Source organism: Athene cunicularia, assembly GCF_003259725.1.
Source record: "Athene cunicularia isolate RWA chromosome 1 unlocalized genomic scaffold, athCun1 chr1_part2, whole genome shotgun sequence".
Classification (NCBI taxonomy): Eukaryota; Metazoa; Chordata; class Aves; order Strigiformes; family Strigidae; genus Athene; species Athene cunicularia.
The window spans coordinates 16,921,502-16,949,014 of record NW_020799092.1 but is presented as its reverse complement, the minus strand read 5'-3'; the positions used below and the strand labels follow the sequence as shown (position 1 = coordinate 16,949,014).

General features: G+C 45.0%; 1 protein-coding gene across 2 annotated transcripts; it reads left to right on the top strand.

Moving 5' to 3' along the window:
* Positions 1-27,513, top strand: LOC113475947 (pseudouridine-metabolizing bifunctional protein C1861.05-like). 2 transcript variants are annotated; one of them, XM_026841133.1, is made up of 19 exons: positions 1-166; positions 1,928-2,031; positions 2,550-2,664; positions 3,995-4,169; positions 4,813-4,924; positions 5,918-6,024; positions 6,841-6,967; positions 7,492-7,612; positions 7,895-7,980; positions 9,035-9,159; positions 10,410-10,469; positions 14,618-14,684; positions 15,833-15,927; positions 17,529-17,657; positions 19,139-19,253; positions 20,070-20,207; positions 20,884-21,050; positions 21,488-21,576; positions 24,732-27,513. In XM_026841133.1, exons 1-19 carry the CDS (start codon positions 27-29, stop codon positions 24,925-24,927), a joined length of 2,268 nt encoding a protein of 755 aa, XP_026696934.1. In that variant the 5' UTR covers positions 1-26; the 3' UTR covers positions 24,928-27,513. The 2 variants fall into 2 exon arrangements, with proteins under 2 accessions (XP_026696934.1, XP_026696935.1); XM_026841134.1 differs by lacking the exon at positions 20,070-20,207.

The following is a 27,513-nucleotide window of genomic DNA, read 5'->3' as shown; positions in this document are numbered from 1 at the left end:
TCAGCTGCGCCTGTGGTTAATAATAAATGGGCTCTCTCAGCCAGAAGCGCCGGCCTGCGCACCCCCATGCTGCTGCCAGCGCCCCCTCCTCCCGCCTTCTCCCCGGGCTGCCCAGGCACCGCTCCAGTAGCCACCCAGCATCCCCACGGGAGACGGACGCCCGGAGGTAAGAGACACGCCAGGCCATTGCTCCATGAGGTCAGATGCGCCGGATCGATCATGAGGGGAGGCGAGCAGGGACGGTTTGGAAGAGGGAGGAAAGGCAGTCCGTGCTAGAGCTGCCCGAAATCCACCTAGGAATCTGCAAAGTTTCGTTACAAGGTGAAAGGTCGGACGGGTCTCACTGCAAAACTTGCCAAGCTTCAAAAACCTTTCAGCCAGCTCAGGCTGAGTGTTGGCTGAGTTTCCAGCAGCCATCAGCTAATTCATATTGGGTTTCAGGTGGTGACCAGCTGGTTTTTATCCACCAGCCAACACAGCTTGGGCAGTCCTGGCTGTTGTGCTTTAGAGTTTGGGGGGTTGTTAAAATTCAGAGCACAACTCGAGCAGCTCAACCCATCCTTGGCGTAACCTTGTTGGCTTAATGAATTTATTCCAAGGCTGACTTTGCCCCGGAGAGCGAGGGGTGTGTACACAAGACACACACACAGACACACACAGATAGCTAACATTTGCATGAACCGATCAGGCTGCTGACTGCTTAGCAATGCACAGGCAGAGGTTGTAAATGTAAAGTAAGAGCTTTTCCCGCTTTTCTGTAATGATAAGACTCCATAAACTTAATTAAGTTTTTTGTCCGTAAAAAGGATTTGGAAAGTGGTAAATCTTACTGTTTCAGTCAGGTGTGTATTTTGTCTAGCTGAACCAGTCCCTCTTTTCTTGCATTACACAGCCCAAGCTGTCCTGTGTAGCTGAAGTCTTTAAATTTCAGCAAAAAATACTTTTCCTGGCTGTAAGATGTTTCTGTATAGCTGTAGTGCCACACACTGTACTGAGATCAGAGCCATGTTCTGCTAAGTGTAACATGAACACAGTTCTGTATTCTAATTAATTTGCCATCCAAATTAACAATAGGTACAAAGAACAGAAAAAAAAATCCTTTCCTCTTGGAGGCCTATCCCCCTTGAGGAATATGGCCAAATGCCCAGGGAAAATAAGTGAAACAAGCCAGGCAGTTAAGTGAAACTGTGCTGAGGCCCAGACCAGACCAGTCTCTTAACCTTTGTAACTCTCTCCCCCTCTTTCTCTGTTTGGAAATGAATTTAATTAAAGTGAATAGGAGTTGCTAAGAGACCAGAGAAGTTCTGGAGTTTGTTGCTGGGGCTGAATTGCCACTCTGCTTCCAAAGCTTTGTGCTAAGAAGGATGATGTAACATGAGCCTACATAAAGCACCACTGGCCCTAAGGAAAACTGGTCTTTCCTCCTTAAGAGTTACAGTCTGGTTTACCACTTCTCAGCTCCTTTCTTTATTTCATCGAACTGCTTGTTTCCTCCTAGATACAGTAAAAAATCGGGTTAATCTCTTTATAGCATTCTTCTGCCTTGTAAATTTATCCTTGTGATCTTTCAGGTTGGAGGTGGCAGTGGCAGAGCCTGTAATTTATCATGAGCAAGTAGTTTTGGAAATTAAAAGGTTGTCTACTTCTAAAATCCCTGTAGTTTGTTACTCCTTATCCTTTCCTCTGCTCCACTGTGATTTCAGCCCAGCATTGACAATGGGTCAGGTAAATTCTTTTAGCTCCTTTTCCGCAGTTTATCATTTTGCTTGGACACCCTGGCTCCTGCTTGAAACACTAAGAATCTCCAGGCAATCTGGGCAAGGGTAGTTTACCTTCCAAGATCAAGGCAAGAGATGATATGTTTAGCTTCACATAGTCATATCATCGCTAAATTACTTTCATTTTTACCTGACTTTTTTTATCTCAGGACCATCTGTATGCACAAGATGATTAGGAAGATAACCTATAGCCTGGGAAGACATGCGTCCGCTGCAGCATGTGGGTCCACCCAGGTGAGAAGATTTCTGCATGGTGAGTAGCATATTCAGAAAGAGTTCCTGGGTTGCAAGCATTTTCCTCATCTAAATGCAGCAGGGACCTTGCTGCCAGTATTCTGGGAGCAAAGCAAAGAGCAACAATAGTCTTGATGCATGATAGTCATATATTAAGTTACTATGGTATCCTTAGTGATTCCACTCTTTTAAAACATAATCGTTGGGTATGGTTGCAGGGCTCAGTTTGTTCACAGTAATGTTGATTTAAAGTAATGTTACTGGAGCCACTGACAACCCAGATGCAAAAATGGTGTCAGAGGAGCATTTAGTGATGATGATGAGGGTTATTATTAACAGTGGAGGTATTTCACAAATTTTTCACTTGCCTAAATCACAGCTTTAGACTTTGTGAAGTTATTTGTGAATTCACTCTAAAGAACAGCTGAAGAGGGGAATAAATTTATTGTGATGATGACAATTTGCCTTTTATAAAACCACTAAGTAGTTACTGCAAATGTCCATGCAAATAATTCAATTGTCTGTGTTTATCCTCAGGTGCTTATTTCAAGATTCAGCCCTCAGTACAGGAAGCCCTGATGGAGGGGAGACCAGTCGTAGCCTTGGAAAGCACCATCATTACACATGGCATGGCCTATCCTCAGAATCTGAGGTGGTGGATTTTGATGTTCCTCATTCAACAAAGTTGTAAGAATGAGGCATATAACTGGTGGATTGGTATCAGTATACTTAGTCAAACTAAAACCTTTGTAAGAGCAAATGGAAATGTCATGTTGCTAGGTGTGCAGAATATGAGTTCTGGTGTAAAACAACTGTATCTGGACTTTTAAGGACACATATGGGGTACCCATTTGTGTCCTTATCCAATACCTTAAATTTCTGTCTTTCTTTAAAATGTGGCAGCAGATGATGTCATCACCTGCTCTAAAAGAGAGCTACTAGCCTTTTTGGCTGCATAGTTTGCACAGACACTGAAAACACTGCAGTTTCTTCTGGTATATCTTTTGTAATGCAACAAGGATTGGAACACAATAATGAAGTCTGTTTCTTAGCACCACTCAGAACAGCTACTGTGAAAGCTGCTGGTTCCTCTCGCCGCCTTCTGTATCCCACACTGAAAATGCCTCACTTCTACCCTTTATTTATTGATGTTCAGTAGACTTGTGTTTCACTGAGTTACAGTGCCACAAATCACTCCACTGTCCCCTCCATCCTTGCTTCCAGAAAGCACAGGAAGGTTTCAGTATTGATTTTCCATCTTGCTTTTTACCTGGCCATTATTCTGTCTGATATTCTGTCTTAGAATGAAGCTCTAAAAACTCAGTTTTGGGGAGGAGGTAGTTTCAGTAGTTAAAGATCGCCTAGCATATCTACAGATAGCTTAAAAAGAGAGAAGAAGCTGCTCTTAAAAAGAATAGAGTATGAGTGGTCAAGCATAAAACCTGCAAAGGTTAGAAAGACCTAGTCTGCAGCCCTTGAGTATCCTCAGGCTGCAGCTTTTTGGCACTGTTACTCTATATCTAACTGCTTGTATTGTGAAAAATATATCCCAGTTAGGGCTCTGACCAGGGATATATTGAGGGACGTTGAGCAGGGCTTGAATTACCTGGGGTTTCTGTGAAGGTCTATGATCTCAGATAAATACCAGGTAACGGACACAGAAAGGTCCTATTTTGAGAAGATCCCTGTTCTCAGTAGTCTAATGTACAACCGGATTTGTCTTCAAACCAAGTGATTTTTCTCAAAAATGAAGCACAGAGCTTGGACATTGCTGTCCTGTAAATGGGGGCTCTGCATTTCTGCAAATTCAAGTGCAAAGACTTCTGCCATTAGGAAGATACAGAAGAGGAACTGGACTTCACTGAAATCCCAAGAACTGTATAAAACTGGAAACTGGGAATCATGACCAAACACGGCAGTCTTCTTGTCTGATTGTTTGCCTCACTAATTTTGCCATTGTTGTCTTGTTCATCTTATTCTAGCATGGCCAGAGAGGTGGAAGAAATTGTAACAGCAAACGGAGCAGTGCCAGCCACTGTAGGTATTTTAAAGGGTCAGATCCATGTGGGACTCACAGATGAGGAACTTGAGTTCTTGGCAAGCAGTAAAAATGTAGTTAAAGTGTCTCGGAGAGATCTTCCTTTCGTCCTCAGCCAGGTATGGTATGCAGACTTTCTATTGTGGTGTTTTCTATATGGCAATAGTATAGTCCTCTCCAGCTTCAAGCCAGGTGGCTTTTAAACCTTTTGAAAATATCATGTAAAGTGGTGTCTTACTGGTAAATTCAAATTCCTATCTAGAGTCAAAAACAGAATGAGAGAATAACAGCCATGAAATACATCTCCTGAAAAGTCATTCTGGATTGGCTGGTAAGCCATGAGCACTTGGCTAAGAATATTCTTATTGGCATGATAAGGCATCATTGCATTACGTGTTAACTATATGACATGCAGTCCAGCCTGAGTAACACACACAGTGCTTAAGGTCACCCTAGCTGCCCCTGAAGCCTTCGGGTTGGAAAGACCTGGTGAACAAAGGCCTTTGCTGTCACCAGGGCAAGAACAGTTTATGTAGCAGGGACACTGATTCCTCTGCAGTTTTGCCCTATAGAATATTAGTATCAGAATTTCACTTACCAGCTTGCAAGAGCTGGCTGTTGTGACAGACCACAAATTAGTGATGTGTGATAGATATTCTGTGTGATAGATATACTGTGTGATAGACCACAACCATAGCTGCCTGCATGTGGTATTCTGTGGGCCACCCTGGGTGCTGACTGCAACTGGCTGTCCCCTGACAGGGCTTGTCTGGTGGCACTACAGTGTCTGGAACAATGATTGCTGCACACAAAGCAGGAATCCCCGTGTTTGTGACAGGTGGCATAGGAGGTGTCCATCGGGGAGGAGAGAACAGTAAGAAAATCAATACATTCTACTTTGCTCAATGTTGCTACTGTTTTATTTAATTCCATCTTTTTCCTTTTTCCCCATCTGTCCTACAGTAACTGTCCACTCAGAAGAGTAAATTTATCATTCTTCTTGACTATACTGTGGTTGTTTTCTTCCCAGCATCTCCTTTCCAGAAGCTTCTGAATATTCCTCTCAAGCACTGGCCAGTTGTTAAGAGGGTGGGAGTTTCTCTTTATGCTTTGCTTACACACTTATATGGATATTGTTTGCTGGTGCAACAGGAGCTGATTGTACCTCTCCCAGTTTGTAGTGGCTGGGTAACCTGATACTGGCTACTGAGCACAGTGTTGTTACTGACTCTCAGGTGAGAAGGAGAGTCTTACCAAAAAAGAGACTTGGACCCTGGTCCATGTTAGAGGTGCATGCTCCTCTCTGGAAAATGTCCAAGCTTTGGCAGTGCAATCTGTGACCTTTAAGTACATTCTCTCTTCTTAGCCATATATATCCCTAGCATAACGTAAGTGCCCTGCTGGATTCTATCCCTTTCAGATGTGATGTAAATTCCAGACCAGTGAGTCTCCTGAGGTCTGCAGCAAAGCTCCTGTGGTGCTTTTTTTGCCAGTGATGTCAATACCAACGTCAAAATCTACTTAAATTATATTCTATCTCCTTGAATTTTGTCCTTGCTTTATAACACTTTCTTTTTTCTTTTATACCCTTTTTTTGCACGCTGTTTATCGATGTGATCAAAGAGCTGAGAGATACAGTGCAAGGCTGCACCTCTGCCTTAAGTCATGCAACTTCTTTTTGTCAGTATCTCTTACAATCTCAACACTTAAAGGCATAATCTAAACCCGTAACACTTGTTCATGTATCTAAATGGTTACCAAAGCAGGCAGTGGCATCCCAGGCAAATAGAGCTTTTTAAGAGGACAGATCACATCAGGTTGGAGTACAACACAATCACCCACCCAACAACTGCTTGTCCCTTGACAGGTCTGGATGTGAGTGCTGACTTGACAGAGTTAGGAAGAACTCCGGTTGCTGTTGTATCTGCAGGAGTCAAGTCTATCCTTGATATTGGCAGGACACTGGAATATCTGGTATGTAGCATGGGCTACTGAGCCTGAAAGCAGATAATGTTGTACTTTGTGTACAGAATGCCCAGTGGTTTGGGGGTAGGTATTAAGCATAAGATTTTTTAAAATGTCTGTTGAGAGGACATGAAGCCATATTTACATTACTCTAGTCCTGGGGCTGTAGAAATTCTGGGCTGCTCCCTAGCTTAAAGCAAGGGGCTGTGCCAGCAGCTATTCCAGCTGAGGCCAAAGGCAGTGCTAGCCACACCATGTTTCTCTGGCCTTAGACTTGCTTTTCTGGGAAAACACTACAGAACTGATGGATCCGGCAGGCTAGATCCATCAAACACTAAAATAAAAACCAGAATTAAAATGGGAATCGAGATTATTTTTAAGAGAGTCACTTTTTAAGTTCTGGTATGTTGGAAACCACCAGGTCCAGCACTTCAGTTGACAGCCAATGTCAGTACTTCTCAATCACAGACAGAACTCATTTATATTCCTGTCAGCTCATGACATGTCTTCAGATCACAGGTTGTTACCTTGGACTCAGTATTGCACTAGTGACAGCTGCGTGGCTTTTGATAAGCTCCAAGCCCAAGCAAAAGATGTGCATGTCTCCTGTGCCTCAGTAAGCCAGATTCTGTCTAACCAGCTACCATGTCTGCCTCTCTACTTTGAAAACTGTTGGTGATAGAATGGGATAGAACAGGATGTATAAAAATAACCAAACCTTGTGCTAAAAAAAAGTAGTTTCTAGCTGGGTAGAAGGAAAATGTGCTGCTCTTCTGGTGGGTTCCCTCCACTGATTACGTGCTTGTCTCACCTCCACTGCTGCAGGAGACTCAGGGAGTCTGCGTAGCTGCCTTTGGAGAGTCAAGGGAGTTCCCAGCCTTCTTCTCACGCCAGAGTGGTTTCCAGGCACCATATCATGTCCGGGATGAAAAGGAAGCAGCTGAACTCATTGGTGTGTTTCAAAAGGGAAAGGCCCATGTAAGGCCCTGGAAAAGGGGGACCCAAAAATCACCTTGGATGAGGCACTTTCTTTTTTAACTTTAGAGAAGAGTTGTCCCAAAACCCAAGCCATCCTACCTTCCCCATTCCTGCTTCAGTGTTTTGAATATAAAGTAGCAGGGAAGTTCAGTCTTTACAAGTTTTTTAGCTAGCTGCAGCCACCTTGGCTTGTCCATACATGTTTTGTTCACACTGGTGAAGTGAAGGGAACATGTATGTTAATGTTTCTACAAAAACAGGGCCTTCAGAAGTAGAACTAATTTTCTTTATTTAAAAAAATAATTCTTTGCCCCTTTTATTGTACAGACTCATAAGAAACAGGCAGATGTAAAGTGATTGGTAGCAGAAGAGAACCTGTCCTTAGGTCAGCTAAAAACAGGAGCTCCAGCTCTTCACCCCACACCCACTCTCCTCTATCCTGTTCCTTCAGCATTTGATTTATCCAAGAACTGCTAATGATCTGCCCGTCTCTCCCAGCCAGTGCTCTGGGGCTAGGCCTGAGCAGCGGGGTGCTGATAGCCGTGCCCTGTCCCCAGGAGCGAGCTGCCTCAGGCCAGGTGATTGAAGAGGCCATCCAACAAGCTCTCAGCGAAGCCAGGTGAGAAACAACCTAAGCCTTGTCCTTTGCTCACCTAGGGGTCATGGGGAAGTAAACAACTCCAGGGACACTGCTGCAGGGGCTGTAGCACAACTTAACTGTGGGCATCAGTGAGCTCACAACATGCTTTCAACCACAGTTCTACCTAGCCTGAATCTTGTTTATAGGACTTTTTAGGGTATATGGTTCAGGAGATAAATTATCTGCTAGCAGAAGTGCTGCTTCTTTGATGTTGGTTCAGCTCAGTCATCTCATCTGCAGGCATTTTCTTTACATTTGCAGGTCCAAAGGGATCACAGGCAAAGAACTAACACCTTTTATGTTACAGAAGCTCAATGAATTAACTGATGGGAGGTCACTGGACTCCAGTATCCTTTTACTGAATGGGGGCGTGGGGAAGGTACTCCAGTGTACTTCATATCTCTTCTGATAACGCTTGGTGGAAACTGCTATCACTTTATTGACAGTCTAGCAAGGGGCAAACACTTCAGCATCTGCAGATGAGAGCTTAGCAACTGCATCCTGCTTTTTCAGGAACACCTTATTCACTTTTGCATTAAAAATTGGAGGCCAGCACAGACAGCAAGTGGTCCCAAGCCCAAAGAGATCCCTCACATCTGATTCCTGAGCTTGCCTGCTCTGTGGTGGAGTCTCAGGACACCATTGTCTGTGGTGGGGTTGCCCACTGGAAGGTACCTGGTCTTCCCAGAGCCCTGTGCTATACCTCACACTGCCTTATCCAATTCTTCACATGGATGCAGAGTAAGAGAAACTTGGAAGGCAAACACCCCTTGGTGGGCCAGAATCCTCTTGCACAGGTAAGAGAAAAACAGATCTACTGGCTGGGATGCCAGTGTAGGATCTGGAAGAACTGGATTCACATCCAGGCTCTGCTGCCAGCCGTCTAGGAGACCCAGTCAGTCAGGTCAGATTGATTAAAGGCATTTTTGGATATTAGAGCTGTATGCAGCCACAAAGTGGGGCTTTCAAAGCCTCTGATACTCTGCTCCCAGGGAAACTGATAAAATTGTTTATAGAGTCTTGACAAAAATCTTGGTAGGCATCTCTTTCTGGAAAAGCTAGCCAAGATCCTCCAAGGTTTTTTAGACTTTTGGCTCTAGTTTAAGTACTTCACCTTCTCTTTTTCTCTGTGAAGGCTTTGTTTCCATTCCCTATCTGTCAAATTGAGATGACAGATTCCCTCTCTGTGGACACAGGGGGAGGAAGGTGAAAAAACTTAAAAAAAAATTCAGGGTGTGCATGCAGTATTGTAACCCAGTATGTATGTCCCCAAAGGATTATGGTATAGAGGGATCAGTTCTCACAGCATGTATTTTCTGTGTTCTCCCTCTAGGCTTTGTAGGCTTCTGACAGGTCAATTTTGCTGCTATTTTTTCTTTTCCTCAAAGAAATGCCAAACAGACCTTGCTCTGATCCAGAACAATGCCAGGGTGGGCAGCTGCATTACAGTGGCCCTGAGCAAACTACAGAAAGCCAGAAGGAAGGGGAACCTGCCTTGGCAAGAGGACACAATCCCACCTCAACCAGTGAGTCTCCTGCTGTCCTCCAAATAATGCCTCTCTGCTGACAGCACAGGATAAATTTATATCTATTCCCAAAAGTAAAAGGTGACTCAGCTAGAAGCCAATCTTTCTGATTCACGCTGGCAGACATTCTGTCTTTAGTATTTTTTTATTCTTCTCAGATAAATATCCTCTCCTCCTCCCCTTATTCACATTTACAAGGAATAAAGACTGACAATGGCCTCATCTCATAAAGTCTTAGACCATCAACTCCATTAAAACTTTAATTGCCTTTTCACCTTTTACTGTGCCCTTACTTACAACTTCATCTGTATTGCCCTCAGTGCCAGGGAACTCGTGACTACAGGAGCAGACCTGGAAAAGGATGGAGCGAGATATTTTGAGCTGCTGAGCCTTACACATTTTATAAATATCTCTTTTGGCCTCTTGCTCATGACTGCCAGAATTACAAGAGGTACAGAATATCCCAAACAAGATCCATTATAACTAATACTCTATTCACTATCTTGGATTTTGTATGGGCCACATAATTTACAAGAAATCTATTTTAGGGAGTCTTTAGAGAGCTGAAAAATTTTCTAAAACCCATTTGCGATAGGATTTGTCAACATAAAAGAGGGAATGACTCTAGAGACAATAACCCAGCATTTGATTGGAACAAGAAGAAAAAACTCTATGTCCCCAAAGAATCTGGAAACATCCTGTTTGTGGAGCTGTATTGCTTTTTCTGGCTTTGTAGAACAATAAGACAGTGATCCATAAAGTGTCACTGGGTATGGCAATTTCTTCTGGGAGCTTGCGAGAAATGACTGCATTTTTCTGCCTACTTTTTCCCATTTTCTTTGTCTCTTTTTTTTTTTTTTCCCCCACACCACAGTGCTTAAATGTTTCTGAGGTTTGATATGTCAGAAACTGTCCCAAGAGAGATGGCTTCAAGGACACTGATACGGCCAGACCCATGCAACTTCTTATATTACTCTACCACTACACAGAGAAACTGCCAGCACCCATATATGTACACAGTAACATCCCACCTGCCATGCTGGGGCTGGCTATGAGCAGGCATAATTCAGAAAGCAATATATGGAAGAAATTTAGATTCTCTCTAATCAGGTTTGTACAGACCTGTGTCTAGCCACCCAAACTAAGCACAGGGCTTCACACTGTAAATTACACAGCTCTCAAGAGAGAGACTTGGAACTTTTTCCTCAAGTCCTTCCAACTGCTTTTTACCTCTTTCTTCCCTCTTAAAGGTCGTGATTGGAGGTATCAACGTTGACTTTATAGCCAAGGCACAGAACCCTGTCATCCTGGTACTGTATCTATAGCAGTTTTCTAAGCTCCACTGTAATTTCCAGATACTTTTACAGGAGTGCCAAGCCAAAGAGGGGTGGGGGGGAGGGTGGTATCTGTGCATGGTATCCACATATCTGTATGCACACACATGCGCAAACCTGGGAGGTGTAGTGCTGCATATTTGGTGCATTGTCTAGGTGGGCAATGGAGTGATACATACCAACCTACTCTGTTCTGTGCTGAAAGCCACTATCCCTACCACTCAGAACAGGCACAGAGCAATGTATCATCCTTACAATCTCCACATATGACTTTGGCCTCTACAGTCTAAGTTAAGGTACCTTGGCTATTTTCTGCTGCCGTAAGCCCGAATTGCTCTTTTAGCAGAAGAGCTGCCCAGGGCACTCTCGAAGCACATATGCAAAGAGCTAGAAGCAATGGGTAGAGATCCTCACTGTGCTATGACAACCTGTAATTCAAGAACAGACCTTATAGGGAGGAAATCCCTAGGTAAGAGCCAGGTCTGGCCACCTGGGACTGTCTTAGCTACAGAAAGGAGCATGAATAGGAGCAAGTGTCTCCACAGTGGTAAGAAACCTTTGAGAAAATTAGTACTGACACACAGCTAAACAAGAGATCCAACTTCCTCTGTCATAAAGGATTTGAGTCACAAAAAAAAAAAAAAAAAAAAAAAAAAAAAAAAAAAAAAAAAAAAAAAGAAAGAAAAAGATTGCTTAAAAAATAGAACATTTTAAATGTTACGAGACCTTCTTCCTCTCAATTTTGTTTGATCAAGAAACATCCAAGAAGCTAAAGTGGAACAGACCTGGGACTTCCCCATGCAAATGACAGCCATTTGCATAGTCTGCAAATTTTTGTTGAGCTATATGAAGTACTACAGATTGAGGTGGTGAAGCTTGCTCAGAAGTTGTTTGGTGTCTCAAATTACTCTGTGGTTTTGGGTTTTGTTTTTTTTTTTTTACTCTATTTTTCCTGCCAAGGCAGGAAACTCCTGCTGTCAGATGGGGCAGCCTGTGAAGACCTCTCAGTCAGAGAAACACCTGCTGGGGAAGCTGTCCTTAAAGGAGCTGGCTATTCAGTGCTACAGAGCCAGAGACCAAAAAGTATTACAATGGTCAGTGGTGACACATGCTGTGGCATCAGCTATGAAGGCTTTCAAAACCAAAAGTTCAACTGCTTCAGCTGTGATCTAACTGATAACATGCATAGCCCACACTCAGCTATCAGGACAAGGAGCTAAGCTGTGTCCAAGGGTGGGCAGCCACCCCGTGGCCTCAGAAGTGAGTGCAGATCCCTGGACCACCCAAGGCATGGTGAGTGGCCAAGGGCAGCTGTAAACCCCCCTTGGAACAGCTGAAGTGAGAAAAGGAAAAAAGAGATTTTAATGTTGTATGAAAAAGTGAGGCTTTAGCTGCCCTTCTGTATAGCAGTGAGCCCTAAAGCTGACAGTCCATTGTGGCAGCTACACAAATGCCAAGCTGCAGGAGGATTTGGGAACTGAGAGCCAAAATATTCCTGCTGACAGCTGCTGTGGTTAAGCACAGAGGAGAAGGCACTCTCAAAAAATTGCTTTGTTTTGGCTTTTAAGGACAGATTTTTTCAAAGGGCTCAGCACCCAGCAGGCCCCACCCTTATGCATGCTGGATTTGTTGCAGAGCACTGGGGTACTACTCAGACCACATTCTGTCTCAGCAAGAAAGCAACTGTCATCTGTCCTGGTTGTAATTCCCACATGGCTTTCAAGGCTATCCAGTGCATGGTCTTGCTCATAGAAAGGTGTTAGAAAAAGCATTATGGTTATAACTCTCTTAGGATACCCAGAAGTTGAGCAGAATCTCATTTTATGTTAGGGATTCAAACTTCTTAGGACATGGAAGAAGGTCCCCGAGGCTCAGTTCTCTGAAACATTGCCAGAAAGCATCAGCCCATTTTCATCTAAGTTTACATCTCGGCCAACCCCACCTGAACACAGTGTAGAAGGTACACCCGAGTACTACTCAGACTTGGAGTTACCAGCTGAGCTGGCAATGTACAATGAAAGCCAGTCATTTTCTTGAAAGGCAGGCTGCTAGTTTCTCTCTCACTGCATCCTTCCACTACTTTAAAGCTCTGTGGGGTTGTACAACAGCAGAGGTCACCCACAGCTGGGTCTGTAAGTGGGAGGCTGGTAGGGAGCTGCTGTTGGGGCAAGGCTTGGTGCAAAAAAATCTGAAACTGCTTTGGGATGTGTGGAGGACTAAAAGAGAAGGCCAGTGTGCCAGACAATGAAAGCAGCTCATGAGTATTTTCAAGGTTCTTGCAGGTGCCAGTTTTGAAGAGCAGATAGTGGAACTACATAAAATAGAGTTTGTGCTCATTACTGATGGCAGTAAGTACCTTCTTTTAACACTGAAATCAGGGCCAGTGTTCAAAGCCATGTTGACTTGCCTAAACAAGAATCATTGCTTTTTACTTTGGAGTAGGGTTTTTGTGGTGGTGGTGGATTTTTTGGGTTTTTTTTTCCCCCTTGGCTGCTTCTATTATGGGTAGTGAGCTTCAGAATTAAAATAGACAAGCTCAGTGCTTTCGAAATCTGCAACACTCAACAGGAGACAGTTGCAGATGGAAATATCCTCATTCCTGGCAGTACCAGTGGCAATTCCCAGGGAGCATAAGCAAATGCAACAGAGGGGCATTTGGGTTAATAAGGAGTGACAAGTAGTGGAAAGATGGACAGAGGCCATAGGTTGCTTATATACATGCAGTTCTGCTCAGGTGGTCTGAGCAGATCAGGGCTTGGAGAGCTGCCAGACAGAAAAGCAAAGGCAACCAAGAATTAGCACCAAGTCTTACAGACTACAAAACTGGAGAGTCAAGGCAAACAAAAACAGCCTGGAGGTCAGAAGAGAGTAATAAAAGAGTGTATTTAAATGGGAGAGCAGCCTCTTACAGTCATAGGACTGGATGCAGAAGAAAGCATTGTGTGCAAAGGACAGACGTACAGCTTCACACAGGGGAAGAAGAAGGGTCCTTGGGGAGCTTCAGTATGAGTTTCAGGAATGCCCAAGAACAGTGATGGGTTGCAGGCAGAATATTTCTTACTACAAGATGGCAACACATTTATCTGTTTAGGATAGATAGTGGTGTTCACAAGCAAGAAAAATGTGTAGTGCAGGGGTATTGTGGTACACCTGGGCTAACATGGGGCAGAGAGAATCTGAGCTAGGAGCTGCTGTGTGTAGGTACGCAGACACTTCAGTGCTTGCCACCCAAACACTCAACAAACTCTTGAAAGCTCTGACTTATCCAGAACCATGAAGATCATTATGACCGCCAGTGGCAAGATGTCTTCAGAAATGGAAAGTATGTTTCAGGATTTTTGAAACAAGAGCTTTAAAAACATTTGATAGCCAGATAAAGCCCAAATTGATCTGAGCATTTACTGATGTAATTCTTCTGGCAGAAGAATTGGAAGAGGAGATGGTTGAGGGATTGCCTGTGCTCTGACAATTTGGGTGTTTGTGACAGACTGACAGAGGAATGGAAGGCAGAGGCAAGAGAAAAGTTGATAACCACACAGGTGGAGAAGAAGGATATTTTTGATGAGGGAGATGTTTAGGAAGAGAAGGGTAAGTGAAAAATTGTTCAGACAATGAAACAGATCCTTCCATGAGTACAGTACAGAGGCAGTACAGGAAAAGGTAACACATCTCATTTTAATTTCAAAGAGGAAAATAAATAAACCAAACTGCTTAAGGAGGGAGCTAGGTGGCCTGGAAGGCAGCTGCAGACACCATCAGGGCTGGGTCAGCAGCTCTGGAATCCCAGAGCTGTTGTGAGCAAGTAAGTTCAGAAGGCTACTTATATCAACTGAAACACTCATTAACGTTTTTCTAAGAGGTCTTAGCAAATAAGACCAAAACAGCAATATACGAGGAGATCAAGCAGATCTCCCCTCTTAGGAAGCAGGACTTTGTCATCAAGGTTGAAGCCTGTAGATGGCTGTAGAAGTTTGTATTGCCCTCAGTCCGATAGCTAGGTGCCTTCTGCTCCCTCTAATTGCTGGCCTATATTTCAGCAACATTGACTTCACATGTTAATGGAGACATAGCACCTATGCTGAGCAGCCCTCCCAGTTTTGCCAATTAACAATTTCTTCTTCCAGGGTGGTGGGCAAACAAACGCTGGAAGAGTGAGACGAACCTTTGGCGGTGTTGGAAGAAACTTGGCAGGTGCCTAATGCTTGGGTTTGCCTGTGGGTGCGTGCCAGCTGTGATTTGTCCTTTGGTAGTCCTTCAACAGCAGGAGCTCCTGAATGCTGTTAAGATCTGGGACACATTAGGCAATATACCAGTGGGCAGACTGCCTGGAAAAGGCAGGGGCCATTCCAAGAAATAAGAGGGGAGGGAGTTGGGTTCAGGAAAAGAAAGGTCCACAAATATAAAGTTAACTAGCACATAGCACAGTGACCCCAAATCAAAGTTAAATAAGCATCAGTGATCTCCAATGACTACTGAACAGCCTGGCCCTTAGCATTGAATGAATGCCAGGTTATAGTTGCAACAGAAGTATATTTTTAGAAGAATTTGGAAGGAATAAGCTTATTCCAAGATAATCATGCATGCACCATGAACAAGAGGAACTGGGGCACAGGAATTATGGTAGAAGAAAAAGGACTACAGACCTTGGCAACAGGAAAGGATCACGCTGTACCTGGTGCTCTACCACAAGCAGCAGCAGACCAGTGTTTGGGTACTGAAATAAGCAAGGGCAGATTGCAAAATTATTTTAGGATTATTCTGGCTTTTTGACCTTTCTCAGATCTTCCTAACACAAATCTACTACCACTTCAGATCACAAATGGGGAAGCTCGAGGGGGGAAAACAAGGCCACCCATGCCACCCACTGAAGTATAATTTATGGTAACTTGAGGGGAGAGGAAGAAGGGTTTCCCGTGAATCCATTCAGATTCAGTCGTCTAGTAAAACAGCATGGTGGGAACAGCAGTGTGGGAAGGCCAAGCACAGAAGCAACGTGAGAAAGCCCACATGCCTGTGATGTTAAAGGAGATGATGCCAGAGAAGTGCAGAAGTTTCTTTCCCCTTCTCTTTTCCTCCACTCCCAGATGTTCCAAAAAATGCAGAGAATTCAGAGTGCCAGTGCAGCAGGCAGACATAGATCATCCCACTCAACCCCAGCACGTCATTTGCAGCAGCTGTGGCTGGGTTTCATCTTGAACATCCTTCTAGAGAAGGATTGATGGGCATTAAGTTTTCTAGGAAAAGGCTTTCCTACAGACACTCATCCTGCACAGGCTGTCACTCTGTTCACAGCACTCTGATGGATTTATTAATATCTTTTGTTTCCATTTGCTTTTTAGACTGCTTAAGCCGTCTTGGACGGACTCCTCTCTTTTTATCAGCTGTGGGGAAGGATGAACATTCCAAGTCCGTCCTGCACTACTGTCACCACATGGTATGTTGCACAGTAGTGGCACCTCTGAAGCATGGAAGTGATGATGTTATATAGAAGGAAAAGTCTTCTCAACCCTGGCAGACATAAGAGCCACCTTCCATCAGGCTAAGGGTAGAATAACCCAACTCTCCTTCAGTTACAGACAATTAGAAGGCAAGGAGCCACCCCCCAAAATACAGGCTAGATGTATGTCCCATTTGGAGCCTGAACCATGGGGTCTGAGCTCAGCTCCAGGAAGTGGTGCTTGAAGGAGAAAGGTAAATTCAGAGGAACCATGAAAAAATCTAGTAATGCCTATGCACAGCCAGAAATATGTAAACCCTGACCCTGAGAATAGACAAAGCAATACCAAAATCAGCCTGGTTTGGGTAAAGCATAAGGCAGAGAAAACCTTGAAATGGGAGCCCAGGCTGGGCACCTCCCAGGTTCAGAGGAGTAGGGTCCTCCACGTATCTGTACACCCCTAACTATGCACCAGAGGAATACCTGACTTAAGCAGCAGCTTGTCCAAGCTCAGGGAGCCAGAAGCAGCAAGAGCTCACCAGAGGCAGCAAGGCAGAACATCACCATCCCATCAGGAAGCAGAGAAAGCCAGGAGGGCAGCCCTAACCTAGGGCAGCAAGCACCTCCATGGTGAAAAGGCAGGACTGAAGAGAAGCGAGGAGAGCTGGTGTAGGTGGAGACCACAGGTGAGGCTGGTCAGGGCTATTAAGGCCTATTACTGCCCTCAGGGCCCTGGTATCCAAACAAAGCACTTGTGGCCTTAGTTCTGCCTACATGAGCAACTCAGTAAATGAAGCAATTACATTAATGCTTTTTTGGTTTATAAAAGCATCTTAGCAGCAGATCTATAATCCTTCCTCTACCCAGCACAATTTGTGTCATCAAAGTGAGCAGTCTCCTAGGGGAAGATGCACTTGCTGGACAGCCACCAAGCAATCCTTGACTGTGACAAAACACATTACCATCAGTGCTAGAGAGGACCCTTTCTTAAAACCTCCAGCTATCCTGTGAACTACTCGGGGGACACATTTCTTTGTCCACATGTATACCCCAAGAAATGCCCTGAGTTCTCTAAGCAGATTGTTCACAAGACCCATAGAGGAAGGACACCTCATAGTTATGTCTGTGTCACTGCTGTAAAAATGGCTCCAAGGCTGCCCTCAAAGTCAGGCTGTGCAGTCAGTGAGGTGGCTAACATAAACTGCCAGCTGGAGCATGCCACCAAGACATGGCAGCATGTCGGAGGGCCATTGAAGTGTCAAACAAGCTATGGGAATGGATAGCTCGATCAGGCAGAGCTTCAGACCACTCTTCTGTTACAACAGAGACAAAACTGCACAGCAGAGAGCTGTCACTCTCATTACTAAATGATTTCTTTAAGCTGTGGCATTTGTTGCATTGCAAATATGAAAAAATAGCCATCTGCCAGCACTGTCTAGACTGAGATACCTCTGAAATGTTGTTCATCTCAAGGGAGAAGGGAGGTTGAAGTGAGAACAGCAAGCTGGGCTACTGATCAGGTGGCCCCAGAGAAAGAATGAGCTGAGTGTGGCAGGGAAGAGAAACATGTCCATGTATAACTGTCCTCTCTGTTTCAGGACATGAGTGCCGTCCTTCAGCTGGAGGGGAAGAGCACAGCCACTTACTGTGCTGTGATCACTAGTGCTGGGGAGCTCAGCCTTGGCTTGGGAGATATGGACATCCACCGCCAAATAACAGAGCAATACGTATGCATACCATCTGATTTGTAAGGTTTTTCTTATGAGAAGGAGCATGGACGTGTGACAAAAGACAACTGTTGAAACTGTATCAGGAGGGAGTGGGTGTGCAGAGGGAACATGGGAAATCCAGAAGTTAACCTCAGAAATTGGCCACTGAGATAGAAGCATGGCAAGCTACCAGACCCCTCTGTTGCTGCTGTCCCAGATGGAGCTTCTATCTGTTTCTGCTCCATATAGTATCATCACTGCCATCATCCATGACATGTAGGCCAGAATTATCTTCATTAACTAGTTCCAGCTAACCTACAATTTTTGGCACCTTAAAGCCAGTAATAAATACAGTCCACCTGCAGAAATGGTTTTTCTTCCTTTAGCGAAAAAACAAAAAAAATGGACAGAACACCAGTTAAAGCAAGTTTTCCTGTTCCATCACCTCCCTACCATCCCTGTTGTTTCTACATGCTGAGTTGTACCAACAGGCACTGCTGCTCAGCACATTCAGACCTTCAAATTGTCAGGGCTAATGAAAGCAGTGATTAAGGACTGATTCAGTGAAAGCCCCATCACTGCACCCTCCTTCCCTACGAATTCTTTTGTCAACAGAACAAAAGCCTGTGCTTCATGACTGACATCGACATGGAAGCTAAGTGCAATTTACTTACCAGTGAGATCCCCGTGAGGCGGACACTTCCTAGGGAAAAATATGGTCATTGCTCCCACTTCCATCCCCACCCTGCCCCTCCCAAGCCTTGGCACAGAAAACCATTACCTGACAGATTAATTCTCCTGAGCTTTATGAAACAGTTGTGGCCATGGGAAACTCTGAACCAGTCTTCTGCTGCAAAATGCCTTCTGTCAGTCCTCCTTTCCGCCAGGATTAGCAGAGGCATGGGAGGGATGCTGCATGAGTGCCTACAGCACGGGCCTGGTGTTCAGGCAGTGCTTGTGCAGCCTCAGAGAGCCAAAGGAGGGAACAGCAGCTGTCCACTCGGCTGCTCCACTGTCCCCCATCCCTACACAATGCAGTAGGACCCAGAAGTGAAACACTCTGATAAACAACCTCTCTTAGGAGGCACTGTGCACAGAGGACATCTAAATGACATGCCCAACAAGCAGAAGCATAGTCAAGCCAGGCATAAATCCTACAGTGCCATTAAAGAGCAGCAATTCTCTTTCCCTGTAGGTCTCTGACTGACCCACGGGTACCAAAGTGGCCTCGTGAGGACCAGAAACTATCTTCCTCTGCTGGAGGGGCCCTGCTAGTTGAGTTCAGCTCTTGATGATAGAGAGCAGGGGAAGAAGAAGAGGGGAGGAGATGTGGCAAATTAAAAAATCCATTTTCCTTAGGGAATCACTCTTTTAGGTTCATGCTTTTACCTGAGGGCTGCCATATGAGTGAAAATCCTACATTCCGAGTCTGACTAGCAATCGTTTTGTCCCTCTGCAACTACTCAAGCTTTCTCTACTGTGTCCTGGATTTTCCCTAGGTGTCCCAGTTCAAGAAGAACCTGTGCCAGGCCCCACTAGTTTGCATTGATGGAAATGTGCCTCTTTCCACTATTCAGTACATCTGCCAACTAGCTAGAGAGCATCAGCTAGCAGGTAAGGAGAATTTGCCAAGCCCTGGCCCCATAGCTCCTAACTGCACGTGTGCTGAGACACTCCGCACTCCCTGAGTGCTCTCCACTGATGCTTGCTGGAGATGATACTTGGTTATTGTCTGATGTGCTGTGTTATTCAGCACTTCTTTCTGTACTCTTCTACTCTATTTCAAATGGATGAAACATTTCTGCTTTCTCTGAGTTTTTCTCATTCTCCAGTTAAATCCCATTTCCCATACTGTAGGTCCTATAGCCCTCAGGCACTGCCAGAAAGCCAGGGAAAGCTGCTCTCTTTGCCTTTAATCTCAAGGCAAGCACAAATAGGTGTGCTTCTGCTAGTCTCAGCAGCAATACAGTTTCCTTCGCAGAATAAGTGCTAAAGCATCTTTTGAGAGGATTTCTCTCCCACTTCCCATAAAATACATACCCCCCTCCACTGGTATGCTGGGGACCCTCCACAAGGCTTCCTAAGCCTTTAGAGCTATGCCTGCATTTTTAAGCAAATCCTGAAGAGAGAAAGAATGTTCTTAAAACCTGGCAGAGGCTCCAAAACCAGCTAAAAGGAGTAACAAAACTGAAGTCTGATTATATCACTCCAGAGCCAGAAGCAACTGTCTCATTGCTGAGCAGCAGAAAGGAAATCTTGGGAAGACCTTGTCCCAAGCATGGGGGAAATAGTATTTGTGTTTCTAATAGATGACACGTATAACCCCAGTTGTGCAGATCACGCTATGCCTTCTACACTGCATTCTGCTCTGACATAGAGATGAAACACTAATTAATTTATTAACTAACCAATTGCAATGTTGTTTTGAAGTGTGCTATGAGCCAACAGATGAGAACAAGGCCTCTAAGCCATTCCTCTCAGACAGCTGTAAAGCGCTCACATACATTTCCCCCAACCTGCAAGAGCTAAGAGCAATAAATCGGACCCTCGGGAACCCTCTGCCAGCAGGTATTGAATACTCAGAAGGGTCAGTCACACTTTTAGATAAGATAACTTAGTATTTTTTGCTCCAGCCTCCATTTCAAGCCAATTGGGTTATAAGACAGTGGGGATTCATAAGCACTCTTGGTGTCTTCTACCTTACAGCCATCTCTGTGTGGGTCATACAGCCCGGGCTGGCCTGATGATCTATCAGAGAGCACAGTAGGCTTGGGATGGCTTGTCCAAAACCAGAGATCCCATTTGCCTCACTTCATCAGCTGAACAGGAACAATCTCTGGTTTGTAAACATGTCTCTGAATCATGATGCTCTGAGGACACCTGTCCCAACAGCGCCACCCTTTGCAGAAATGAAATACCCCACTACAGGTGGAAATCCAACAGCATTAAGACAAGGAAGTCATGCTTCAGTATATTTTTTGATCTCTGCAGACACGTTTAGTCCCATGAGGGGTGGTTTCCTCAGCATAGGATAGAGTCATGGTATGGAAATCTAACGTGGGAGAATTCCATGTTTCCCAAGATTTAAAGAAAAAAAAAAATCAACCACATTTCAGAAGTGCTCATAAATAGCTGTGCTCATAAATTGTAGTAGTGATGCTCATAAATAGCCTGCCAGCCCATAAAAAGGCCACTCAAGGACCTTTAAAGTTATATCACAGTTTTTCCTCCCCGCTGTCTGAAGAGCTTCCATCCAGGTTGGAGGACATTGTCCAGACTGCAATGGCCCTGGCCCGCCCATTGCTGGCCCACCTGTGCTGTGTGGTGGTTACCCTTGGTGCCTGTGGTGTCCTACTGTGTGGCAAGAGCCTGGGAGGGAGCATCTCGCTTCATCCAGGAGCTCACAAACAGGTAAGGGCATGGAAAACAAACTCTGAGCTCTCAGTTGCTTTTTTCTGGGACTGTGTAGCACCATTGCTATTTCTGATGGCATGGCAGCGCTCCTGGGAAACATGGCATCACTGCTGGCAAACGTACATGTTTGAGGGGGTGGAATACACAGCTCTGAAAGAAAATCAAGTTGTCTGTCCCTATACCACTCGCTCCTAGCAGCAGTGTTTATAGTCAGCTAGTTTTAAATGCTCTTACTGTGAATATTCATGAGCGCAAGCTGCATTTTCCGGAAGCTTCACTTAAATCGCTAATCTCTTTCAAAGTGTGAAAAAAAGATTATTGCCTTTTTTTTTCCTTTTCTTTTTTTGGCATCCGTGCAGCTCTGGATGGCATCAGCCACACCAGGCCTTATCAGCTTGGGCAGTTCCCACTAACTTCCATTCTCTCCCCCGCAGACTGCTGCTGCCAACCTCTGTGCCACCCACTACCCCGCCATCCACATCGGCAGGGAGGAGATAGTCAACGTCTCAGGAGCCGGTGACAGGTGTGTGGCTCACTACTTTGTCTTCTCCAGCTAAACGTGGAAGGGCCATAATCAGGTTTCTTTGAAATTCTACTGCAAAGGCAGACGATATTCTGCTGCTTGAGGAACAGACACTAAGGACACAAGAACAGGACTGGTTACTGTGATTCCTTGAAAAGCTTTCTAAAAATGTCCCCCTAAGCACGTTGGAAGCCAGTCTTGCCATTATTATTTTTGCTTTTCTTTAAGATCCAAGCCATTCATGGCAATCTAGTAGTTCTGAATTAGTCCGAGCTGAGCTGCTAAAAGCAAAGTAAACCACCTTACATCAAAGCTGTCTTCCTAACTAACTACTTCCACACTTCTCCAGTGGAAGTGGGACTACCACTCAGTAGCTCAAATAGCCTATAAAAGCATTTCATCAGGTTCTGCATTTGCCTCTGGTGATAGCTCATGCTTCAAAAGAGTCTGATGTATAATTTGCCTGGCTGTTCACACAATGCTGTACAGAGGAGTAGGAAACGACAGGTGTTATTCGTAGCCCCACTGATCAATTCTCAGTCTGTCAGAGTAATATTTTATTATGTTCCTTGTTAGCTTGTCAAAGTATATGTAGTAGTCAGTTGGGTTTTTTTCTTCTTGCTTCATATGCAACAATAATTGATTCTATCCTTTCATTGTCTTGGACTAGACCAGAAGGATGTACATATCAGAGATTTCCTTTTGTTTACTGCTCTTACCTGCTAATAAGATAGCAACACTTCTTTTTTGTTTTATGAGTGTGCAGAATGAAAAGTCTTTTTTTTTTTTTTTAAACTTACAGCTTCGTCAGTAGTTGAGTTAGGATCAATCAATAACTTCTTGTCAAGCTAGTTAACACCAGGACACACTCCCTGTGTCCTAAATCATCTCTGCGATGACTTGACTGCAACTGCAAGCTGGCCTTCTCCAAAGAAGACCAATGTGGTGTTTGGAGCAGTAAGTGTAACAGCAGAGGAATGGGGCCTAGGAGGAACCTTGCAGGGTCAGCCTGTCCTAAGCTCAGCTTTGCTCATTGCTTCTAGCAGATGCGCCCAACCTCTGCCAGCCCCTCCAGGGACAGTCTCCTCTCTGCACCATCTGCTCAGTACACAACTACCTCTCACCACAGGACAATTTTTTCTAGAGGCTAATGTAAACATCTTCTTTAGGATTTTCTTTCCCTTTTATAAGTTTACTTTAAGGGAAGAGCAAAGGCAAGATAAAGTGTGCCACTGCCAAACACCTGCACTGAGTTACACAGGAGTACTTGAAGTTTGTTTTGCCTTCCAAAGCTATCTGAAAAGTATTACTGCTCATTACTGTTCCTGTTCCTGAAGGTCCTGTACCCGTTGGTCTGGAAATCCCATTCCCCAGAATTCTGACACTTTACCTCCCCCATCTGGGAGGTAAAGTGTCAGAATTTTCATAGTTGTTTTGTTGTCCTTCCTGGTAATCACGGAAGTGAGCAGCTGGGTGTAACTCACTGGTTTAATTTCAAAAGAAGTACAAGATAAGGACACAAAATCCTTCCAAGCAACAGTGGAATTTGGACTTTTCTCAAAGAACTTGGTATTGCCTGACTGAACATTGTCAGTTGAATAACATGAGAAGAGTCCTCGGCAACCCAGCGTAAACCATGTCATTTTGCTTCAAACTAAAAATAACATTTTACTTTTCATCATACTAGAGGTGAATACTACAAAATGAAGAATGCTGCATGGTTTTAAGCATTAAATTTAAAAATAACAAATATTTGAAAGTTCTGAGCTGCAAAAATCCCCATTCTGGGGAGTAAGAGTGCCAAAACTAGCTGGAAATGCCAGGACAATACATCGATGTACCTGCCATCTCCACAGCTTATAAATGGATAAAGTTGCCCAGGCCCAGCCTGTTGGCACTTTCAAGGGACTGTGCAGCGGGGTATAACCCAGGGCTGTAACACATTCACAGCTCAGCCCCTGTGAGCTCTGGCACTAATCAGTGGACACCGTGCACCCAGACACAGTGATCCAGGGCACCTCACGCCTTGCTTCAGCCCTGCAGCTCTCCTACAGCTCCAGAGATGCTGCCCAAGGAGCCGTGCGTGCATGCAGGGAGCAGTGGCTCTTTGCTCCTTACACTCCGCTGCCGTGACAGCATAACACCGCGCGCCTGCACATGGTATTGCTATGGGATGCTCCCCCAAATATTTACTCTGAACTTGAGGAGCTGTTGAGAGGTTGAATGGCTTATGGAAATCATAATCTTCTGTGCTTTTGTTATGGATAAAAAGATGTTGAGGTAATTACTCAGAGAGTAAAAAAGAGGTGATCTTTTTCCTTTCCCCATAGGTTTGCTCATCAGTCCTCCCTGCTGTCACATTTTCCAGTCCTTGCTTCTTCCACTCAAATATTATCTTTTCCCTTCTCTTTCACTTCTCCTTTGTCCTTTCCTAGCTTCCGAGCACCATTACTGTATTTAGCTAGGAATAAACAGTGGTTGTTCCCCACTGATCACAAACAGCATCCTGCACGTATCCATGACTCACCAGAGCCTTTCTCTGCAAGCCAGACGGTCCCCTCGGTGCCTTGTGAGGACCTGTGGGTGACTGCTGTTGTTCCAAGCACTCACGTGATTTTTACTGGGAAATCTCAAATGGAAAACCACAGCTAAAGTTTACAAAAGTTCTGAATCTAAAATCTCGTTTCAGCTTTGGATTTCTTTTTCCAGCTGTGCCTGTTGCCCCACTTACACATATATGGAAACTTTACCTTTCTTCCCATCCACTCCTTCTCAATGGGGCACAGAAGCGAATGTAACAAGGCACCAACAAGTGACAAAATAATTAGAGAACAAGGGAAAAATAGATTCTTCCTTTCTTAGACTCTTTCCTTTTCTCCTGCCTCACCTGGAAAACTGAGGAAAAAAGAAAATGTGGTGGAATGGGAAAGTACCTCAACTTCTCAGATGAGAAGTAAATACAATGCAAATAAATAGCACTATTTGTTACTCCAAATTTAAAAAATAATTATAACTTCACCTCTCCTGTGTGACATATTCTGCTTCTGTAAGTGTCAGTTTGGGTCCAAATTACTGTTCTTACAAACTAACGGCCACGTTCCCAAAGTCAAAGCTGTTCCCCCAGTGTTCAAAACTGTATTTCTTTCGCTCCACAGCTTAATGGCAGGAATCCTTGCAGGGATGCTTGCTAAACATGACACAGATACCTGTGTCCGGATGGGTCTGCTTGCTGCAAGTTTGTCTCTCCGTTCCTATGAGCCCATTTCCCCAGAAATCAGCACTTCCAGTGTCAGCCAGGAGCAAGTCAAGAGCAGGAGCTGGCCAGAGGCAAAGGTATGGAAGATGGACTAGAGCACTATGTCTTTCTCATCCATCACCACGTTGCACTCCCAGCATTGCTATTTCCAGGAACTGGGCTGTGTTTTGAGCTTTGAGCTCAAAAGCTGGCTGCTGACCAGAGGACTTAGACTTTCAGTGCACGCTACCATTTGGGAGGTAAAGTGTCAGTGGAGTGCATTTGGTGACAGCTTGTATTGCACTGTTCACTTTGTGTTTGTTTTTTTTTTTTTTTTTTTTTTTTTTTTTTTTTATTTGGTGGGTTACAGCAAATTGATTACTTGGTTCTTCTGTCTACTGCCTGTCGATAGTATATCTCAGCCCTCCTCTGACTAATGGGAACACACATGGTTTGGTCTTAAGAAACCCTCAGGGAAGGAGGCACCAACCCAGGGAACTTCTTTGTAAAGAAAAGCTGGTTTCTGGTCTTTCAGACCTCCTGCCTCCCTGAACCTCCAGTCCTCCTAGATTTTCTATTGAGGGAATTTTCACTTCCTCCACCTTGTGTCACTGTTGTCCATTATCACGATAGCCCCTCTGTCATTGACTCCTAGATCTTCAGGAGCGTGTCTCTTCAGGTGGGCCCAGCAGCAACATCCCCTATGGCTGCTTACTGCTGGTTTCTATCCAAGATGTCTCATGGACCACAACCTGTGGCAAGGTGCAGTTGGCAGGCAGTTAACACTGTGGGACAACCTCACTGGTCTTCCCAAGCCAGCAAATGCTGCATTTCCACGCTCTCAAGTCCAATGCCCCGGAGAAAGCAGGCATGACTTATCAAAGAGGGGTCAGCTGGTGGCCTTTAAAAGATGGCTGCTCCTTGTTCCATACATTTTCCTCTGAACCTGGGGCTTCCTTCTTCCTCCACACAGAGTGTTGAGTCTAAAACAAAAGATAGCAAGCTTCTCTTGCCACACCTCCGTTAATGACCACTTGGCAAACCACTGGGTACTTGCCAGAGAAAACTTCCCGCACTTGGCTGGCTGGTGGAGCACTGGCAGGCATGTGACCCTAACAGAGCACTGCATGCTGGGGCCAAAACGCTCAGTCACACCTTCCCTTCCCTCCAGAACAAGAGTCCCCTGGCACCATCACAAAAGCTCAGGCTGAGGATATTGTTTCCAGGGAGGCAGGGAAGCACAGCCCTTGTTTACAGGTGGACATGCAAGATGTGTGGCTCAAATGAATCTGCCAACTTCTCAGTGAGTCCATTGCAAATACAGAAACAGAGGCAGAGCTTCCTTGATCCTGTTCAACCTAGTGCTGCACAGTTATCCCTCTACCTTTAACTCTTCCAGCATCTTTATTAGCAAGGACATCTACACTTAGATCAATTTTATACAAATTAAGTCTGGTCCACAGCCTTTTGAAAATATGTAGCCAGCTTGGCTAAGGAAATCAACTTCTCACTCTTCTGTTGTGTAACTTATCACCCAGAGACACCTATTCTAGGTATCTTCCAGCCCCTGAGCAACTACATTTGAGGGTGGGAAGACACCAGCTCTGCCTGCATTTTTGTGGTGTTATGGAGGACCCTTGGTGGCTGATGAGGGATGGCAGTGGTTGAGTGGCAGGAGAGCTCTGTGTGGGTCTCACGGGGACGGTTGCTGGCTCACAGCGGCAGAGCCATTCCCACATCAGCGGTAAGAAGTCCAGTGGCCACATGAACTCATGTCTGGTCCACAGCATCCACTGTGCAATGAAAAACACCACAGTGATGTCTGGGAGAGAGGAGGACAGAGAGGGTCCAGCACAGGCTTCAGGTGCAGTGTCTGCAAAACAGTCTCCCTCTCCCCTACAGCCTTACACTAGCTGCAGTGTCCAAGCTCATCATCACAACAATGACGCATAAAAATATCCATGTTTTGCTAGTACACCTTTGCTGTCTATACAGAAAATAATAGCACCAGATGTGTAGAAATCAGCTCTCTGGTCTTCTGCATGGTCTCCTGCCTTCCTTTTGCTCTCACCTGGAGGGTGGGCTGGCAACTCACTACACCCTCCAGAGTCCTTCTTTACACCAGGAGGATGCAGCGCAGCAGCCAGGACCACAGACACTTTTCACACAGGAAAACTGGCCTCGGAGCAGCCAGCGGTGGTGGAGGCTGTGGTGTGACTGATGCCCATCCTGATCAATGCTTTGATTCAGAGCTATCCACAGCTGGAAACCATGACTGCATCCTACCCAAATGCTGTGTCTGAAGCAAGCATTGTCAGCCCTTCCTCAGCAGACACACAGAACAATTTTGAATGAAAAGCAACTCTTCTCCAACCCCATGCATGTGCAAACATTGCTCTTTGGTGTATGAGAAGACAGGACTCAGCAGAAAAAGACTCTGGGGGTGACCCCCCTACTAGTAAGTGGGGCTGAGGGGAAGGGGATAGTGCCCATGCTCAGGATTGACTTTCGTCCAAGAGGGTGCTGACAGGGAAGTTGTGATGTGGTGGAGGGTGCCATCCCTTCTCCGTCCAAGAGAGATGCCAAATACAGGCAAGTATTAAGGATCAAGGGCATCTCCTGTGGAAGCAATGTGGAAAAGTCACCTCCTCTCTCCCAGCACATGACATGCACAGGATGCAACTGTGGGCGCCAACAGTTCA

Bases quoted from the DNA above. Each gene is read 5' to 3' on its own strand.
- LOC113475947 (XM_026841133.1), top strand. From the start codon at position 27: ATGGGCTCTCTCAGCCAGAAGCGCCGGCCTGCGCACCCCCATGCTGCT. The intron at 4,170-4,812 runs GTATGGTATGCA...GTCCCCTGACAG, and splicing joins TTCCTTTCGTCCTCAGCCAG to GGCTTGTCTGGTGGCACTAC. The intron at 14,685-15,832 runs GTGCCTAATGCT...TTTGCTTTTTAG, and splicing joins TGTTGGAAGAAACTTGGCAG to ACTGCTTAAGCCGTCTTGGA.